Source organism: Chanos chanos, chromosome 3, assembly GCF_902362185.1.
Source record: "Chanos chanos chromosome 3, fChaCha1.1, whole genome shotgun sequence".
Lineage (NCBI taxonomy): Eukaryota > Metazoa > Chordata > Actinopteri > Gonorynchiformes > Chanidae > Chanos > Chanos chanos.
In genome coordinates, this window is record NC_044497.1 from 54,422,501 (window position 1) to 54,443,045 (window position 20,545).

Consider the following 20,545-nt stretch of genomic DNA (forward strand, 5'->3'; position numbering starts at 1 on the left):
CTCCCTGCCTGGTGATCATTAACTGACCTGAATTTGAATCAGAATTTGAATCTGAATCTGGTTTATTAGCTGAGTGGCTGGGCCTTTGTGGAGCGAAAGCAGAAAAGGTCAGGTCAGGTGGGTGAGTGGGTGGGTGTTTGGTGCATGTTTGTTGTGAAAACGCAGCCACGTGACCGCGTTTACATGTTCGGATGAACAGGAAAAAGTGGACATGATGACCATTCTGGCGGGAATCCTGTCACTGGGCAACATAACCTTCGAGCCGACGGACACGGAGGCCCTGAAGGTGTCTGATCAGTCTGTGGGCTGGCTGAAAGCGAGCGCGGTGAGTTCTGTTCTTTCTCTTTTCCACAGCACACACACACACACACACACACACACACGTCACACAGCCTGGGGTTGTCCCACAGAGAACTTTCTGTATTGCCTCAGAAAGCTCTTTGAAAGAGTCTTTTTAGAGGACAGAAAAGATGTAGGCTGAGGTGAGACGTTGGCTGAGTTTGGTTGATTTCTCTCTCTCTTTTTTTTTTTTTTTTTAAAGCATTAACCCGACACCTGAGAGGGATGAAAATTCACCTTTTGTTTACAGGACATCTGATCTGAAAAGACCAATCAAAAGGTCCCGCTGCATTTCACGTCATTATCAGAACAAACTCTGTGCTCTCTGATTGGCTGAGGAGTAAGCACACCTGTTTTGCAGTGAAAAAAAAAAAGTAAAGTAAAACCAGCCTCTAGTCAAGAGGCGAGTACAAAAAACAGCATGATTTCAGTCCTCTGGGGCTTGAACTCTGTGTGAAGTGACCCTTTCATTTTCTCAGTTCTGTTGAATATGTAAAAGTACGTCTGATGATGCCAGAAAAAGCTGAGAAATCCCATATTCCATGGGAAAAGTCCAGGGAATAATGTGAACTGTGGCATGTGGGGAGGGCAGTCAGACACATGCGTCTGCAGAGAGGAGGCAGGGATTGGCAGAATGATGAGGGTGAGAAAGGAGGGGGGGGGTGGTGCGCGGAGGGTGGGGGGGTTATCTGTCTGCCTGCATACATACTAAGACAAACAAGCCGAGTGTGTGTGTGTGTGTGTGTGTGTGTGTGTGTGTGTGTGAAAGGCCTGATTTGCACGCAGGCCTCACAGCGTTTGGGCTCATGGATTTCTTGAGATGAAAAGGGGGGGGGGGGGGGGGGGTTCACAGCGTGTTATGCTCCAGCACGCCCCCCTCTCACTCTGTTTGAACAAGTGAGTTATCACTCGCTCCAGTACGACGAGGCACAGCTTAAGTCAGGGCCCGGGGAACAGCCGGCGGGCGAGGCCTAGCGTCTGGCCGCCCGCGATAAGATGGGCGTCGTTAGGAAAGGTCACGTCACTATATTTGGAATCTATAGGTGACAGGTGTATCGTGGTCACGTGATGCATTTCCTGACCTTTGCTGGGCTCTATTGTCTGAACCTTTGTGGATACAATCAAGCTCTCGCTCTCTCTGTCTCTCCCTCCCTCTCTCTCTCTCTCTCTCTCTGGCCTCCAGAACAGAATAAAATAGAAGTGAAATGTCATCTTTTGATCTCTGTTTGTTGGGGCGTTGTCCCGTTTTTTTTTTTTTAAGGGCACACCTCTACTGTTATGCGGTAACAAATAAAACTGCCCATCAGGAGGAGGGAGCAATGCGCTATTAAAATAGGATGTTTGTCTATAGCTGCGTCTGTGTGGTTGTGTGGGAATGTGTGGCTGTGGTTTTAATGTTGAAAATAAAGACTGCGGTGGATTTAGGGCTTTAGGTGCTGTACTTGTGGTTACCTGACTTAATGTCCTGATAATGACCTCTTGTCTGTGTGTGTGTCTCTGTGTGTGTGTGTGTCTGTGTGCGCATCTGTGTGCGTCTGTGTGTGTGTGCATGTGTGTGTGTCTGTGTGCGCGTGTGTGTGTCTGTGTGTGTCTGGTCTGTGTGTGTGTGTGTGTCTGTGTATGTGTGCATGTGCGTACGTGCATGCGCGTGTGTGTGTGTGTGCGCGCGTGTGTGCGTGCGTGTGTGCGTTCGTGCGTGTGTGTCTGTGTGTCTGTGTGTGCATGCGTGTGCGTGCGTGTGCGTGCAGGGTCAGTTTGGGGTTCAGGAGGACGAGCTGTTCAGGAGCCTAACCTGCACCATGTCGGTAACGCGAGGAGAGGCCATCAAGCGTCTCCACAGCCAGCAGCAGGCTGAAGGTGAGACAACGACGTGCCTCAAGACGGTCGAAGCGCGAGATTGCGTTTTTCGATTGTCCTCATTGTCAGATCAGGGTCCACTCTGTCTTTCTTTTGACCCCTATCTGATGATGGTGGGAAATGTGTATGAAAACTCACTTCTAAATATACTGTCACATGAAAGAAGTCCGCCCCGGTCTGATGGTATCACATCTCCCTCAGTAAGCTCTCCGAATCATACACACGGTTCTTCTCATGTAGACATGTATGTATACACATACTAACATCTCAGTGTGTGTATATATATATATATATATATATATATATATATATATATATATATATATATATTGAAGTAGAACACTTCTGTGTCACTGTGAAAAGAGTAAGTAAATATGTAAATTAATGGAGTAAATAATTATTAACCGCCAGGGCAGACTGCTGTGACCACAGTAACAACACAACAAAAGACTTGTCAATCAAACTGTTACGCCTGCCATCCCATCGTCCCATTGGCCGTATTCCCGCGTTACAGCCGCCCCGTGCCCGCCCTGCCCCGTGGTATTCTGGGTCAGGAGGAAGCTGAAGGGGGGCTGTAAAAACACATTGTGTTAAATAAAAAAAAAATCTTTAAATTGTTTTTCCTCTGAATTTCACCTCGAAGAGATGTTAAAATCAGTTGTTCCTCATGCTGAATCATGTTCGCATTTCACACACAGCTGATTGGACACGGAGATAAACTGTGCAGGCAAACTGTGTTGTGGTTGTTGTTTTCAGATGTCACACCATGGCGGTTTAGTTTTAAAGTTGGGGCCTCATTGTGTGTTTTCAGTCCAACGAATCCAAATTTTAAAAAATAATTTAGAGGTCAGGTTCTTTATATTCATAGCATTAAAGATGTGTAATAGGCCTGCCAGCCTGGAAAGTGAAGTTGTTTCAACATTAGGCTGAAGATTGCTTCGGATGTGTTGCGTAATTCTGAGACGCCTCTCTCTCTCTCTCTCTCTCTCTCTCTCTCTCTCTCTCTCTCTCTCTCTCTCTTTCTCTCTCTCTTTCTCTCTCTCTCTGAATTTTTGACAAACTTGCAGTATTTCCACACATCATTTCAAAACTATTTTCTTGGTTTTTTTTGTTCATTTTCTTGTCGTTTTCAGATGCCAGAGACTCCATAGCCAAGGTGGTTTATGGGCGCGTGTTTGGCTGGATTGTCAGTAAAATTAATGAGCTGCTCGCCCCTAAACTTGATTCTGACGTTGAGCTCAGTGAGATAGGTAATTTTTAAAAAAAAAAAAAAGAAAAAAACTGTGTGAAAAACACTTTTTTATATATATATATATTTCTATCTCATTTATGCTCCTGAAATAATACTCAGTGTTTTCTTCTTCTGCTTGTGTAAGATAATACTAGCAACAGCGTGTCAATATGAAGTTTTCCAATACCTCATTTAGCTCTGTATTATTCTGTCAAAATTTTGGGTTTATTTATTTGTTGTTGTTTTTTAATTGTTCTGTTGTTTAAATCTGAGAAGACGCACCAGACTGTAGCTGCTGCGTCAGAATAACCAGTGTGTGTATGTGTACATGTAAACACTCTGTGTGTGTATATTGATTTATAGGCTTATATTCCTGTATGTTACAGGTATCCTTGATATTTTTGGATTTGAGAATTTTGCTGTGAACCGGTTCGAACAGCTGTGTATTAATCTGGCCAACGAACAGTTGCAGTTTTTCTTTAATCATGTAAGTACTGCTCACTCCTCATCACCAGTCTGTCAAGGGAGAACGCGGCCCATACTGGGGGGGGGGGGGGGGGGGGGGGGGGGGGGGGGGGGGGGGGGGGGGGGGGGGGGGGGGGGGGTGCAGAACGCTGAAGCACATTTTGTATATGTCTTCAGGGACTTTTCCCACACTGGTTGGGGGAATAACGAAACAAGCACCTAATCCCAGACTTTGGGATATTGGGGGGTTTTTTTTCTTCTGAAAAGTTATGAGAAATGGCAAAAACAGCAAAGATGTCGCTTTTGGGCTTTTTAACGAAGGGTTAAATTAGGAGGCAAAGAGCAGGTAACTGAGTGATACTAAAACTGATATAAGCCATTGAGCTATTTGGTTTTGAGCCAGCACGGATGATCTTTTCGCTGTCTTCTCGGATCAGTAAAAGTCGATCACGTGTATGTGGTGAGACGTTTTTGTTTTGTTTATCTTGTTTATCTAATATTTTGACATTGAATCTTCTGACTGGTATGAATGGTTTCTGCCCACAGCATATCTTTCTGCTGGAGCAGAGTGAGTACAGAGAGGAGGGGATCGAATGGCAAAACATAACCTTCACGGACAACAAACCTATCCTGGTAAAGACAGTCACACACTCAAACCTATCCTGGTAAAGACAGTCACACACTCAAACCTATCCTGGTAAAGACAGTCGCACACTCAAACCTATCCTGGTAAACACAGTCGCACACTCAAACCTATCCTGGTAAAGACATTCACACACTCAAACCTATCCTGGTAAAGACATTCACACACTCAAACCTATCCTGGTAAACACAGTCACACACTCAAACCTATCCTGGTAAAGACAGTCGAACACTCAAACCTATCCTGGTAAAGACAGTCGCACACTCAAACCTATCCTGGTAAAGACAGTTTCACACTCAAACCTATCCTGGTAAAGACAGTCGCACACTCAAACCTATCCTGGTAAAGACAGTCGCACACTCAAACCTATCCTGGTAAAGACAGTCGCACACTCAAACCTATCCTGGTAAAGACAGTCGCACACTCAAACCTATCCTGGTAAAGACAGTCGCACACTCAAACCTATCCTGGTAAAGACAGTCGCACACTCAAACCTATCCTGGTAAAGACAGTCGCACACTCAAACCTATCCTGGTAAAGACAGTCGCACACTCAAACCTATCCTGGTAAACACAGTCACACACTCAAACCTATCCTGGTAAAGGCATTTACACACTCAAACCTATCCTGGTAAAGACAGTCACACATTCAAACCTATCCTGGTAGAGACAGTCACACACTCAGTTTTTCCATTATTATGTTATGTTTATTTCTTTATTCCTTTTGCTTGTTTTTTTGGGGGGGTTTTTTTTGCTTGTTTTCTTATTCTTTCGCCTCTCACTCTCTCTTTCTCTCCCTCCTTCCCTCCTTCCCACCTTTTCTCTGTGTGCTCTCTATCCCTCTCTCTCTCTCACTCCCTCCCCACTCTTCTCTCTCCCCCCCCCTTCTCTCTCTCTCTCTCTATTTCTTTCACTCCCTCCCCCCTCTTCTCTCTCTCTCTCTATCCCTCTCTCTCCCCCCTTCTCTCCCCCCCCCCTTCTCTCTCTCTCTCTCTCTCTCTCTCTCCTTTCCCTTGCTAACTCGTCCTCTTTGTCCCTCCCCCTCTCTCTGTCCGACAGCTTAGCCATTAGCATGTGGTTTTGGCAGTCAGCAGTGTGTGTGGTGTGTGTGTGTGTGGAACAGGAAATGCTGAGTTCGCAGGCCTGAGACGCATTCAGGGGCCGCATAAACAGCCTCTCTTCTGCTTCAGCGCGCTCTCTCTCTCTCTCTCTCTCTCTGTTCCCCCATTGTCCAGAGTTTACATCAGCCCAGAGAGCACGTGCCAACGCTATGCCAGCCGTTATGGCTTCTCTGAGGCTTTTCCATAGCTCCCCTCTTCTCTGGTTCTGCCTCACCGTTTTTAACCTTCACCCTGTAATCAGTGCCCTGTCAGGGCTTGACCACTCTTCTCAGAAGCGGCGTGTTTCCCTGGAAATGTACCGACTGCCTGGTGTGTTTGTGTGGCTGTGGTGCTTTAGGCTTGTGTTTAAATAAGGAACAGGCTCGAACCACTGCATATCTCTCCATAACTGTTTACAGCTTACACAGGAGGTCTCATAGAAACCAATTAGAGCCACAGTTAGAGACATAAATGTGTGTTTGTGTGTGTCTCTGTCTGTCTGTCTCAAGAGTGTTATCTAATGATGCCTGTTTATTTTGTGTGTGTGTGTGTGTGTGTGTGTGTGTTTCCTGTGGCCACAGGATCTCTTCCTCACTAAGCCCATTGGGATACTCTCTCTGCTGGATGAGCAAAGTGCTTTCCCTCAGGTTAGTCCACCGTTCAGTCTGCAGAGCGTTAAAAGAGAAGATGACATACTGCAGAGTGTTTAAAGAGAAGATAGCTTACTGCAGAGTGTTTAAAGAGAAGATAGCTTACTGCAGAGTGTTTAAAGAGAAGATAACTTACTGCAGAGTGTTTAAAGAGAAGATAACTTACTGCAGAGTGTTTAAAGAGAAGATGCCATACTGCAGAGTGTTTAAAGAGAAGATAACTTACTGCAGAGTGTTTAAAGAGAAGATGACATAGTGCAGAGTGTTTAAAGACGAGGTAACTTTCTGCAGAGTGTTTAAAGAGAAGATGACACACTGCAGAGTGTTTAAAGACGAGATAACTTACTGCAGAGTAAAAGAGCAGGTGACATATTTACCCATCAGGTGACTGTACATATGATGGCCTCTGATAAGGAGACAAAACCCAAAAAAATCCATTACTTCCCTCTTACACATCTTGTCCGAAAAGGCTGTACTGTAATAAACAGAAACAGTAAATTACAGTAAACAGTGTAACAATCCATTAATGGTAATAATTGTAAATATATTTATAAATATTACGTATATTATAGAGCATATTATTATGAATATAAATGAATATAAAATCACTTTTAAAAATCATATTCAGACAAACAAAAGCAAGCAGATGTGAATTGATTCTATAGGAAACAGCTGATATGCGTGTAAGAAATAGTGATTTTAAGATCACGTCTCCTTCTTGTCTCAGGCCACTGACAGAGACTTTGTTGACAAGTTGAACAACAAATTGAAAAGCAGTCCACACTTTGAGGTGGCGCGAAGCCGGAATCCTCTTTTTACGGTTGTCCACTACGCTGGGAAGGTAGGAGTGCTCCCCCTCTCCCAGAACACAACACAGAACACAACACAGAACAGAACAGAACAGAAGGAGTGACTTAACGCAATACCGAAGCGATTTCTCACACACTAATCAAAACAAGTCCTAACACTGTGTGTGTGTATTTCAGGGATTAGAATTAAGCCTAGTCTTAAGAAATCTGCTTTAATCTGTGTGTTTTTATTATTGTTTTCTTCGGTTTTATCCGTGTTCATTTGCATGTCGTTACTGTACTGTAGCTATACCATACAGTTAAATGCAGTGCAGATGATGGGTACATGACCCTTGGTTGTTTTACCCCCTTCAAAAAAACAAAAAACATAACCTTCATCCCTAATGAAAGTGGTTTGTTTCGGTTGTAATTTCAGGTTCAGTACAATGGTGCTGGATTTCTGGAGAAGAACAGAGACACTATCCCGGCCAACATCAGAGGACTCTTCATCAACAGTGTCACACCCTTACTCAGTGTGCTCTTCGCCGGTGAGTCTTCATCACACGCGCACACACACACACGCACACACACACACGCAGACACACGCGCACACACACACACGCAGACACACGCGCACACACACACACGCAGACACACGCACACACACACACACACACACACACACACACACACACAGATATACATACTCACACACACACACACATACAAAAAAAAAAACCCTCATTTATCTGTACTCTAACAATGTCATGCCAGCGTTACTCATGACTAAAGCTTTACACATTACTAAAGTACAAAACAGCTAAACCGAATAGTTTCTGTCGAGTTTGGCCCTTGAAATCTTGCAATTTGTGACTTGCAAGGGCGTAGAATTTGGTAGGGACTGTAGGGACATGTCCCTGCCAATATCCAGCGACTACTGAATTGACCCCAGCAATAATTTTGATTAAAAAAAAAAAAAAAAAAATTAAGGTTATGTCCCTACTGATCATGCACTCTTGGTGACCTGGGTGAGTGGGTGTGGGGGCATTAAGGTGGGTGAGAGCATGGATTGGCAAAAGAGAGAGAGAGAGAGAGAGAGAGATGAGAGAGAAAGTGAGAGTAGATAGAGATATTGATATTGATATACACTATATAGCCAGAAGTATGAGGGCACCTGCTTGCTGAACATCTCATTCAAAAACGCTGAGCGTTGATGCGGAGTCTGTTAATACAGAGTTGGTCTATGAGTCTGTTAATACAGAGTTGGTCTATGAGTCTGTTAATATGGAGTTGGTCTATGGGTCTGTTAATATGGAGTTGGTCTATGAGTCTGTTAATACGGAGTTGGTCTATGAGTCTGTTAATATGGAGTTGGTCTATGAGTCTGTTAATACAGAGTTGGTCTATGAGTCTGTTAATACAGAGTTGGTCTATGAGTCTGTTAATACAGAGTTGGTCTATGAGTCTGTTAATGCAGAGTTGGTCTATGAGATGTGTGCCTGTGGAGATCACATGGTTCTACACGCTTCCGCATTTGGGTCGTCGACATGTCTTTGGCCGCATGCTGTAGCTATAGATAGGTAACGTGTTATGTTAATATATTCCACACACTAAAATGCATTTTGTTTTGTTTATATCTCCTCATTTCAGCCACAATTTCCAGGACGGGAACTCTCATGCCTCGGAAAGCCAAGGTATGTCAATATAACAACATCCGTTCGATGTTGTTATATTTTGCCGTGAACGGCAGTGTAATGGTATCAATGAGGGTCATTACCGTTCTTGAATGGTATCCCTGCATCACCTCTGTCCTTTCACCTGGAGATGACTAGATAAGACAAAGAAACAATACGAAAGTAAAACCATCTGGTCTCACCAGTTCTAATCTCAAACACTTGATAAAAAAGAGAAAAAAGGGGGGGGGGGGAGAAGGTGACAATGGCGTATCAGGGTTTGATCGCTGGGCTGTGGTGTCCAGCGGTTTTTTGCCCCCCCCCCCCCCCCCTCACATGACGCGTATTTTTTCTTCTTTCTGTTATTTCCAGCTGCACGCTGCGGACGATAACTTTAACTCAACCAGGAAGCAATCAGTCGGCGCGCAGTTCAAGGTAAAAGGAAGTTTTCTCATTTTAAAAAATCCTGAGACAAACTGCTTTCTGCCCCCCTGCCCCCACCCCTGCCCAGCCCTGCCCCCCCCCCCAAAAAAAAGAATTCATAAAGAGTAATTTACAAATGGTTTCCTTCAAGGTAAATGAAAACTATGAAGCATTAAAATCAGTGTTGAATTAAAAGAGTTCTCATTCAGGCCTTAAAAGAGCTTTGGAGCTTTAAAGAGCTTAATCTTGAGTTTTTTTATCAGAAGTATCGTTCTTTGCAGCACTCACTAAAAGTCTTAATGGAGAAGATGTTTGCCGCCAGCCCTCACTTTGTACGATGCATAAAACCCAACACCAGCAAATTACCGGACCAGCTCGACAGCAAAGTTGTAATGGACCAGGTAAGGAGCCTAAACCCGGCGCTCTTAAACTCCTTTATTTACGCTGTTTCTGAAACCCGGCGCTCTTAGACTCTGTATTTATGCTGTTTCTGAAACCCGGCGCTCTCAGACTCTGTATTTATGCTGTTCCGCCGTTTTTGGACTTTGACCCAAAGGCTGCTCAGACCAATGTTTTGTCGAAGCCTCAAATCCATGTAGCTTGGCCTCAAAGTTTCTCTCACGAGCCAAATATTTGCTGGTTTGTTCCATCTCTCTCTCTTTCTCGCTCTCTCTCTCTCTTTTTCTCGCTCTCTCTCTCGATCTCTCTCTCTCTCTCGCTCTCACTCTCTCTCGCTCTCACTCTCGCTCTCTTTTTCTCACTCTCTCTCTCTCTCTCTCTCTCTCTCTCTTGCTCTCTCTCTGTCTCTCTCTCTTGCTCGCTCTCTTTCTCTCTCTCTCTCTCTGTGTCTCTCTCTCTTGCTCTCCCTCTCGATCTCTCTCTCACTCGCTCTCTCTCTCTCTCTCTCTCTCTTGCTCTCTCTCTCCCTCTGTCTGTCTGTCTGTGTAAAGTCTCTGGCTGTTGAAGGCTGAGATTACATTGACTAAGGCTCTTTGAGACAGTAATGATTATGATTGCCTCAGAGTCCAGGCTCCATCCATTATTTTGCTTTAGGCGAAATGGAGCATTGAGTTCATACAAAATGCAAAATGTGGATTCGCTTTTGCTGAAGGGGATTTTCACATCAAAAATGCCAACCCAACATTAATGTTTGGTTCAGTTGCTTGCATCTTGGATTCTGCATTGAGTTTGTTGTTGTTGTAGTAGTGGTAGTAGTAGTAGTAAGGTTATTGTTGGTAGAAGTAACAGCAGTTGTATTACAGTGAATGTGGTGTCATTAAATTTTATGTCTTTTGAGTTTACGTGATTGTTTCTGTCCGTTCTTTGATGAGGCAACCAATGGTTTTATTGTTTGTATTAATGCTCATAAACAGATGCATGATTGCCAAGTCCTACGGCCATGTTGTATGTCATTCTGTGGATGCCAGGTTTATGTCAGATTTTGTGAATACATGTTTAAACTGCAGTTCACTGTGGCAGCCAGCGCAGAGCTAAAATCTCTCTTTTGGATTGATTAGAGTTAGAATTAGAATTGCTGTTTGCAGTTTTCCCAGTGGGTCGGCACCTGTTGCACACCTGGCTGGCCAAGAAGGGGTCTCCTCTCTCTGTGGTCCTTCTCAACAAACCCAGATGCTAGGGAAAAATAGGAGAAATCTTGAGGAGTTTTTTCTTGCCAGTTATGAGGATTAAGTCAGGGGGTGCCGCCCTGCTCTGGTTGTTGTAATCCTGTGGGCATGTGAAGCCCTTTGAGACTGTAAACAGTGATATTGGGCTTTAAATAAACTTAAGCTTGAAGCTTGAAACTTGAAACTTGAATTGGAAATAGAATGAAGGCAAAACAAGAATTTAAAAGGAGTTCAGCACAATACCGTCTGGCTTTTCTTCAGAAGTTCATCAGGAGTTCTTGCTCTCGTGTAGCCTGTGTCAGTATCTCCCACAGCACTCTACAGTCTAGATCCCTCCGTGCTCTGGGCTCCAGTTATCTGGCTAACTGAGAACCTCTGTTTTGTGAAATACCCTTCAGTCGGCCCTGTTTGTCACCCCCCCCCCCCCCCCCCGCCCCCCCGTGTGTAATCCCACTGGACGGCTAGAAAGCCTTTCTGGTTAACGAGAGGTGGTTTTGTGTGAACAAGAGACTGCTGTTCAGCTCTGTAGTTGTCCTCAGGGTTTATATGACCTGTTCACGATCTTCTTCCTGTACGTGTAGACTTTGTCTGTTTGTGTACGCCGTTTATGTCACCTGACGAAAGGGACACGACCTTGGACTTTAAGGCGGGTACTGAAAACTTTTGTCGTTCAGATGGAACAGTATTACCAGGTTGTGCTGCAGTGCCACCTCCTGCGTAGCACTGAGTACTGCAGTAAAGTGTGAGCGAATGCTGGATGGAACTGTGCTGCATTGAGAGCTCCCCCTATCTTTCAGCTAAGGTACAACGGCCTGCTGGAGACCATTCGGATCCGCAGGGACGGATTCTCCTGGCGGCCAACCTTTAAGGAGTTTGCACAGAGGTCTGTGTATTTCCTATAACCCCTTAACATCTGCTATTCAAACAGGTTGTTTTCTTACACCAGAGTCTCGAATGTTAACTGAAATATTTGTAAAACCCTTCAGGTACAATATCCTGCTTTTGAAACCTAATCTACCACTGGACAAAGAGAGGTAAGAGCACATGGACACTCTAACGTGTTCTGATTACCTGTTAATCATTTACCACCATTGAGTATACCTGTAAACTCAACAATGTGCATTTACTCCAACACATAGTCATGATTTGTCTGTGTTGAAATACTGTGTTGAAATGCTTTTTAAATGACGTGGCAGTCTGGAACATCACATAAGGAATGTGTGTGCTTGCTTGTGTTTTAGCTGCATGTCCATACTCAACAGCACTGAACTGCGCGGCTGGAAGTGTGGGTAGGTTTACACTCTGTCTGTCTATCCTGTGTGTGGGTGTGTGTGACACTATCTTTCGTGCTGCGTTACTCAGACAGATTCTCCTCAGTGTTTCAATCACGTTTACTTTACTATTATGACATAAACTCTGTACAGAAAAAAACGTGGAAGACACAGAGTAGTAAAGAGACATTTTCAGTGATAAAAGAATTTCTCTGTACTTTACAAATAAGCTGTTTGTCAAAGAGCCCTCAATTAATGTTGGCACGCACGTGCGCGCGCACACACACACACACACACACACACACACACACACACACAGAAACAATACAGCCTTACCGCTCAATTTCATCTCATTAAATTTCAACATTCCAATTCTTTTTAGCGTCTACCTGTCATTTTATTGCTTTTATTGCGTTTTATTACCCCGCTAGATCTTCCAGACTTTTCTTCAAGTACTGGCACCAGGAGGAGTTAGCTCGCCAGCTGGAGAAACTGGGGAAGGCGGCAGTTGTCATTCAAAAGAGTGAGTGCCAATTAATCTTGGATCTCAAATGGTGCATTGGATATGCTGGGGCGCGGTGAAGTTTTCCACGAGCGTGCGCCAAATGAAACATGAAAGGTAATGGGTTGCAAGTTGACTCCTTTTACGAGCAGCTTGAGGGTGAAGACTTTTCTGAAAGGTAAATAAGACCTCCACGCATGGGCAAGATCCAACGTGAATCAGCAGCACATCCTGGCATCATTCAACCAGGAAATTATCAGTAAAGCTTTTCTCAAAAAAAACAATTCTCTCTGTGAGTGATGCTTGAAATATTATAGCCCACAGGTAAAACCGCACTTACCTCTGTTTACCTCTGCCAACACGTAATGTCTTGCAAAAACCTGCTCTCTCTCCCTCTCTCTTTCTTTTTGCTTTTAACGGACCATTAGGTCATGTCTGTGGAATGAACTCAACTCTTTGTCCGTCTAAACTTTATGCTCTCTCTCCGTTCTGCACGTTTGGCAGATTTCCGCTCCGTGAGCTGCAGGAGGAGGTACCTGGCCCTCCTGGCGGAGGTGCGCAGACAGAGACAGGTGCAACAAGAACAAGAAGAATGGGAGAGAAGAGAGGAAGAGGAGAGAATGAGACGGAAGATGGAGGAGGAGTTGGAGGAGGAGGAGGAGATGAAAAAGCGACAGGATGTAGAGCAGGAGAATAAGAGTGAGGAGAAGGACTTTCACGGTCTCATTTTTCTCTGCTTTTGTTTCTTGTCCACTGTTTTGTTGGGGGGGTTTTTTTGTTATTCTCTGACCTGCTTGAATGTGTAGGGCCATTAGTTTGAATAAGGAGGTATTTGTCAAAACAGGATTTCTCATTTATCCAAAATCATCAGAGCCAAAAGTGAAGACTTAAAGTGCCGCTTAGGTCCTCTCCCCTCGGGTAGCAGTTCGGATTTGTGGCTGAGAACCCTCGCTGTATGGGGGGGGGGAAACGTTGGTTAAAAGCAAACATTATCACACAGATAGGGACAAATAAACATTCGGCCCCATTCTGTTGTTGTGCACATTTTCAGGGCCGGTTCCTATGCCCAGGACGAAGAAGCCTCAGCCCAGACCTCGCTCTATGCTGACGGGAGTCGCTAAAACGGGAGTCGCTAAAACGGGCCCCGGCTTGGCCCCCGTCCCTCGTCCACGCAGCAAACAGTTCGAGGTGAGAAGGGGGTTCGCGCTTTCTCTTTCAGCTCCGAACTGCAATTTAACACACAAACAGGATCTGCCCTGGCAGTTCATGTTTTGTACACACACACACACGCGTAACACACAAAAAAACCCACAGACTGGTTAACTGTAACAGCCAGAAATAACGAACTGTCAAAAGCATTTTATGAATGTGTTTTCACTTTCTCTCATGATCAGACCCAGGTCAGTAAGTATTCAAATGACTGGGCCCTGTCCCAATTCTTTTCAATGCTCCCTTTCCTTGTGACCTTGTCTCCTTTAACGGACAACATAAATGACAGTTTCAATGAATGCTGTTTCAACAAAAGCGATGTTTTTTTTTCCCCATCACCTTAAGTGACTCAGTCCTGTTTGACTCACAGTAACTTTACTGAAAAAAATGAAAAAAAACAAGGTACAAGGAAACACGCGGGACATGTTTGAACAGGGCTCCGTCGTTCAAGCCCTTCTTACGCTTATTTAATCCTGATCTGGCAGAAATATGGGGTTCAGGCTTCTGACACACATTTGATCAAACCGTCTTACATGCCGCTCTCCCCCCCCCCCCCCTTCCCCTCCCGATAGGCCACGCCCTTCGACAACGAGCCCATTGACCTCTCTGTCCTGGTTGGTCAGCCATCGTCCGATGAGGAGAGGGTGAAAGAGAAGCATCAGAAGAGAAGCAACACTCTCCGCTGGTTTAAGGACACGCAGGCTCGGAAAGTTGTGGAAAACGGGACGTTCCCCTGCTGGTTCCACGGCATGATCACGCGAAGGTCTGTTTGCTCCTTTTTTTTTTTTTTTTTTTAATTAAGGGGTGATAATTGAGTCCCACCTGTTAGTGCACGAGAGCACGAGCACCTGTGTGTCATCTGTGGCTTTGTGTTTTTCTCAGACAAGCTGAAGATCTTATTAAGGACAAGCCTCTTGGGTGTTTCCTCATTCGGGTCGGCCAGAGTCGAGAAGGTTACACGTTGACGTACAGGTATGCTCGTGTGGTTTTGGCTGATGGCTCGTTTATTTATCAAAGCGTATCCAAACCGCTTGCGCAATACACAACGGGGCACGGCATCAGGATGGAAAGGCCATCACACTGAGGCAGAACCGTGTTAAGAGTTGAGATTTAATTTACCCTTCAGTGCAGTTGCATACTTCAGTTCCTGAGAGGAAAATGAAAGGAAAATTATTTTCAATTGTACAAACATAAGCTACCACTTTTTGCACTGCAAAGACTAGAGAAATGGAGAGCAGCTATTAAAAAAAAACCCCACCATACTGTGATATATACCTAAACCATTCAACATTCAAAGGTCACTGCAGTACTTGGAAAAGTGAAAAAATCTGAAAGTGAAAGTGAACTACAGATGAACCATTGTTTTATGACATATGATTTTTCTCTGGCAAGTGCTCATTGCCACCCAAGACTGACTGCTTTTACCTGCTTCTCATTGCAATGAAGACACGTCTTTGTATACCTTACTGAAATTTTAAGCAGGACTTTAGTGTGTGGACAGAATTGTTGGGTTCTTCAACCGAATAACGACGCTTTTCCGTCCGTCGGGCATCCAGGGGCGCCAACCGGAGTCGGCACTACATGATAGAGATGCAGAGTAACGGGAAGTACGTGATCCTGGGGGAGGACCGCGCCCACTCGTCTCTGCCAGACCTGGTCCAGTACCACACCCGCGTGGGCATCAAACCGTTTATGGAGCTTCTTACGGTTCCCTGTGGACAGGTCAGTCCGCAACAAGCCACGATAAAACCACGGCGTCGTAGAAACACGTGCCACGCGCAAAACAAAAAACAAATTAACAACTAAATTATATCACATTTCTTTTTCCATTCAAATACCCCGAAGTGGCAAAAGTAAAAGTAGAAGTACTTTTGCTAAAAAAAAAAAAAAAAAGTACTCTAAGAGTTAAACTGACAACTGTTTTTTGTAAAGTGTGAGTGACTACTCTTACTTAAGTACTTTTCAGGAGGAATATTTTAACTCTACCCAGAGTAATTTTTTGTTTTTGGCAAAAGTACTTCCACTTTTACTTTGGCCACCTCTCCAAATACCAGATGACTTGGAGTGTATCCCCAGTCTCTTACAATGTAATGCTCAATGAATGGGGTTTTTTTTACATGCTGATAAAATTTGTAAAATAGTCTTTAGTAAAGCGACGGTTCTTGCTCTTGTAAAACAGACGTGTGAGCATGAACCAGACTATGAGGAACTCAGAGGAATGATGCTGGGGAACTCGAGCCTTGAGCCTGGGCAGGACGTGAAGGAGGAGCCCAGGTCCGGAGCGGACCACGTGCACCTAGAGTTTCAGAGACTGTTCCAGCCCCCGGGTCAAAGCCAGCAATCATCTCCAGACTCCCACAAACCCCCCGTGATGAAGCGCATCTACGACAGGAGGAGGCGTATGGAGGAACGGGTCGAGCATGAAGAACCAGGCCACAAAAGCAAGGCGGTCCCGCGCCTGTACCCCTCCATCCGCCTCGCCATGAGGGAGATCCAGCAAATCCAGCAGGTGAATGACCACACCCATAACAGCCTGCTCCCTGTGAACACTTTAGACCAAGATTCAATTTTTCTTTTTTTCTTTTCTTTCCTTCCAGTCATCCTTTGACAGATTGTACCCCGTTGTAATTCTTCTTTTTGTGTGTGTGTGTACGTGTGTGTGTGTGTGTGTGTGTGTGTGTGTATTTGTGTGTTTTGTGCTGTGCATGTTTGCACTTGGTGGGCTTAGCAAACACGTTTTTTAATTATACTGCGAGGTATAATGTCGATAAAGTTGAAACTTGAGCTGGAACTTGAAGTTTACACTTTAAGTTTTAAGTTGACGTATAGCGATTAATAAACAAGCTCTGATGTATAAACCTTTCAGTTAAAAAAAAAAAATTCATGCCATTTCCTCTGTCCTACAGTTTTGCACTACCTCAGTGTGAATATCATATTATGCCAAGGTGCAGTTTGTCTACCTTTTTTCATGATTGAAAGTTGCATGGCTTAGTTTCCCTTTGTTTGGATATGAATGTATATGGATGTTGTTCACAGGTGTGGCTTGCATCATGGCAGCGTTCCGAGAGTTATGATCGATATGGAATATTCCAGTGCTTTTTTGCCGGCACATCATTAATCATTGTGTTTGTCTTGGTTCTTATAGCAGTTTTCAGAGGGTCAGGAGCAGGCTCCGCCCCTTCCCCAAAGGCCCTGGACCAATCGGAAATAAGCTGGTGAGTGAACTGGCCATTTAACAGCAATACTTGGAGAGACTTATTAAAACAAACAAACAGAAAAAAAGCACGTTTCTTTCTTTAATGTTTTCTTTACTGTCTTTGCTTTCTTTCAGATTCATAAAACCGAGGAAGACCAAATGTGAAAGGCAGAATATTGTGTGATGAAATTTAGCTGAGATCTAAATGCATAAATGCAAACCTGAACAAATGCACCTCTTTCTCTAGAGGGCCTCAGTTTTAAATCTTTTAAACTTAAGTCTCTGTTGATGTGTGTTTATGTTTTCCCTCTCTGTGTATTATAATTTAAATTGTTTATTTAATTGTAAATTATTCTTTGTCTGTTTTATATTTCCTGGGGGCAATGAATAAATGATTCTAAATGTTTTATATACAAATGTGTCAGTCAGTTACTTTCAAGTAAAAATCGTGAAAAATCGAACTTAAACAACGGAATTGGCCTTACACGTGAAGTCTTGAGGTTTCTGTTTCTGTTTCTTAAACCTCCTTCAAAACGTCGAAAGCGGTGGGTAGTCTCGTTATGAATGAAAAGGGTGGAGCTTCTGCACACTGTACTTATAAGAGCTAAGGTATGTTCGAGCTCACATAGGAGGACCTAACATTCGCATCCATCAGACTGAACTCCTCATTACTATCAAATGGATCTCAGAGTTACTGCGTTTCTTCTCTGCGTAATGCTGACTACCATCCAAGGTAAATCCCAAGGTTCTGGAGGTACAACACTGCAATCTTGACGCACTGATCAAGCTCGTACCTGAGATCTTGATATAGGCAAGCACATCTGGATTTCAGTTGTGTCCAGTGAATGCTTTTCCACATTTTAGTGTCAGTAATGTATTTTAATTTTCTGTGTGGAATACATGTTGGACTCACAGTCTGATGGCAGAAGCGTGCTTCTGATGTATGTGTGTAATCTGATGCATGGGACATTAAATAGGTTTTGAAATCTATGCATTTTTCTCAAATACAGTTGTAATGTTCTTACTTTTTCTCTTCATGGTTTGAAAAACAAAAAACAACTAAATAGCCTAGGCATATTTGATAGATACATTATCGTGTACCAGGTGCATGTTTAGATATATTAAGGATGTGTAAATGGATTTGTCAGTCAGACAAATAACTTTTAATCACATATTTATCATGGTCCTGTTACATCAGAAGTTGCCTTTTCAACAATGTCAGCAAAATTTTACCGAATTTGGACCTTTATTAGAGGCCTCAACTAAACCCTTGGGCACTGTTGATTTAAGAAAAATTAGGTTTTTTTATGTGAATGCGAAGTTTGCACACATATCGCCCGTTTAGAACCGGAATTGTTTTAATGGACTTATTTGGCCGTTTGCTTTCAGGTGCGATTCCAAAATGTTGCGTTACAACCACGCAGTTGGTTCCCATTAACATTCTGCGCAGAGTGGAAAGATATGACGTGCAAAACCGCCGGGGAGCCTGCGAGATTGATGCCTTAATGTTAGTTTTGTCTTACTTTCATAATTTTTTATCATTTGTATGAGTAGGTATATCAACGAAACCTGCGAGAACTGCTAATTGTTTTCTCGCTGCAGATTGCACGTTCGTGGGAAAAAATACTGCGTGAATCCCAGAGTGAAGAACATTCTACGCGCCATGGAGCAGAGAAAAATGTCAAACTCGCTGTTTTAACGGGAACGGGAATGTGGAGAAGAGAATTCACCTGAGTTGGCTGGTGTAAAAACACATGTAATACGCACATAATACACTGGACAAATAACCAAAAGTAGCTACAGAAAAAGAGCTGTTGACTTTTCAAGTTGCAGATTAATTTCTTATAGTTTCCATTTATATATTTTATCCTTCTCAATTGAAATTGTTGTTTTCTGTTATTAATACTCACACTCAATAAACCAATCTACAAACTTCTTTATTTTTAAAATCATCATATAACAGACTAGTTGTTGTAACTGATACCAGAGGAATATGATTAGTGGCAGCGACGTTATCAAAAACGTTCACCAAAACTTGTGACAGCGGTAGAGCTGCAGAGATGTATTTTAATACGTATTGTATGTAAACGGCGGTTTTCCAGTAAATTACTTTTAATTGTTTCTGGACCACTTCCTGTCAACTCTGGGTACTTTGTGTACTGTCGTAATTTGAATGTTAATATGCCAATCAAACATGTTAAGTATGCTTGTAGGCGATATTATTTTTTTTTTCTATTATTAGGGGTTCATTTTAGGTTTTATTAGTTTTTTTGTTGTTTGTTTGCTTGTTTTTATTAGTGTCTTCTTCGTCCTCTTCTTCTTCTTCTTCTTCGTCTTCCTCTGAGATTTGAATTTTTGTGTTTTCAGGTGGAGAAACTTTTTTTTTTTTTTGGTAATTTACATGTAAGTTGGCTTTTCTGATCTATTTTGTGACGTATGGCAACTTTTGGAACTGCGCCTCAGAACTGGTTTAAAAGCAGTAAAGACTGAATGGCCCGCAGACACAGGCAGGGATTCTGTGCCTCTTTCAGCGACATCTCACAGGAAAAAGTCACAGGACCACGAGAGACTAAGGACAAACACTATTTTACACCTCAAGTTGCTATGCTAAATTTCTCTTGTAACGGGGTCTATTCCTAATGGTTGTGTGAATTTCCATAAAGGTAGTCCCTATCCTAACTTATGCTACTTCAGGAGATCTTGTTGATGATCCTTGTGGAGGAGTCTGTTTCTCACAGTCTCTCAGAAATAACTATAGAGCTATATGCTCACCTCTCTCTCCAGGTGAGGTTGCCTCTTTAAGGTATCATGCTTCATACTGAAACAGTTTTATTAACAATGGCTCCTGGTTCAGTGTTTGGCTTTTCTCTCATAAAAAATTCATCACAAATAAGATGAATCTCATCAAAAATGACACTCAAATTTTACCCTGCAAAGTATATCCCCAAAAAGTTTAACAAAGACACGAGTGTAAATTGATCTGTTTGTTTGGTACAGCCAAAACCAGCATCTTGTCTTTCCTGACATTGTCATTACATTACCAGTTTATTACTGACAGACTTCATGTTGACCTTGCCCTGTTTCATGAGTATTGGATTCTCAAATTAAAAGAAGAAAAACATTGAAAACAAGCATATATTATCTAATAATTATTTTGGTTAAATTTCATTCATAATTTCGTAAGATGTAAATCTGAATTTACTTACTTAGGTTATGTGCGAATAAGGAGCTTATAAAAATTATAAATGGTTGTATCACATTCAAAGCATTTATATAACAATTGCTGCTGTTTTTATCTTACTATTTTTGTTTGTTTTATTTATTTGTTGAGGTTTTGTGTTTTAATTCTATTATTATTTGTTTTATTTTCACAACTTCCTGGCAAGATAGGTCATAATGGATAAAATACCTTGAGCATTTCAGTAAGGTATTAAAAGAGAGAGAGAGGGAGAGAGAGAGAGAGAGAGAGAGAGAAAAAAAGTTGATTCTGTAAAAATATGGCAACCACATATCAGTCATGTAAGAGTTAATCCATTCCGCTAGTGCCACCTTGTGGCCAGGTCGTACTTTGGCC

At 43.0% G+C, this 20,545-nt stretch overlaps 2 protein-coding genes and 1 long non-coding RNA gene across 3 annotated transcripts in view; all 3 read left to right on the forward strand.

The window, feature by feature from the left end:
* Positions 1-11,539, forward strand: part of LOC115807201 (myosin-IIIb-like) — a 21,001-nt gene extending 9,462 nt beyond the window's left edge. Inside the window, exons 9-20 of the mRNA XM_030768073.1 lie at positions 200-325; positions 2,088-2,196; positions 3,330-3,446; positions 3,814-3,914; positions 4,439-4,525; positions 6,216-6,281; positions 7,012-7,125; positions 7,509-7,620; positions 8,723-8,829; positions 9,118-9,180; positions 9,450-9,569; positions 11,468-11,539. Coding sequence (XP_030623933.1) covers positions 200-325; positions 2,088-2,196; positions 3,330-3,446; positions 3,814-3,914; positions 4,439-4,525; positions 6,216-6,281; positions 7,012-7,125; positions 7,509-7,620; positions 8,723-8,829; positions 9,118-9,180; positions 9,450-9,569; positions 11,468-11,539 — 1,194 coding nt within the window. The remainder of the gene's footprint in view (positions 1-199; positions 326-2,087; positions 2,197-3,329; positions 3,447-3,813; positions 3,915-4,438; positions 4,526-6,215; positions 6,282-7,011; positions 7,126-7,508; positions 7,621-8,722; positions 8,830-9,117; positions 9,181-9,449; positions 9,570-11,467) is intronic.
* Positions 11,540-12,032: 493 nt separating this feature from the next.
* LOC115806348 (uncharacterized) lies at positions 12,033-13,152 on the forward strand. The gene is made up of 3 exons (XR_004025195.1): positions 12,033-12,082; positions 12,496-12,587; positions 13,071-13,152. It is a non-coding gene; the product is annotated as an uncharacterized LOC115806348 (long non-coding RNA).
* Positions 13,153-13,228: 76 nt separating this feature from the next.
* Positions 13,229-17,222, forward strand: LOC115807202 (SH2 domain-containing protein 2A-like). Its single transcript, XM_030768074.1, has 8 exons — positions 13,229-13,286; positions 13,618-13,754; positions 14,348-14,538; positions 14,658-14,747; positions 15,332-15,497; positions 15,955-16,284; positions 16,921-16,990; positions 17,107-17,222. The coding sequence occupies exons 1-7, from the start codon at positions 13,229-13,231 to the stop codon at positions 16,984-16,986; spliced, it is 1,038 nt and encodes a 345-aa protein (XP_030623934.1). The 3' UTR covers positions 16,987-16,990; positions 17,107-17,222.
* Positions 17,223-20,545: the final 3,323 nt, after the last annotated feature.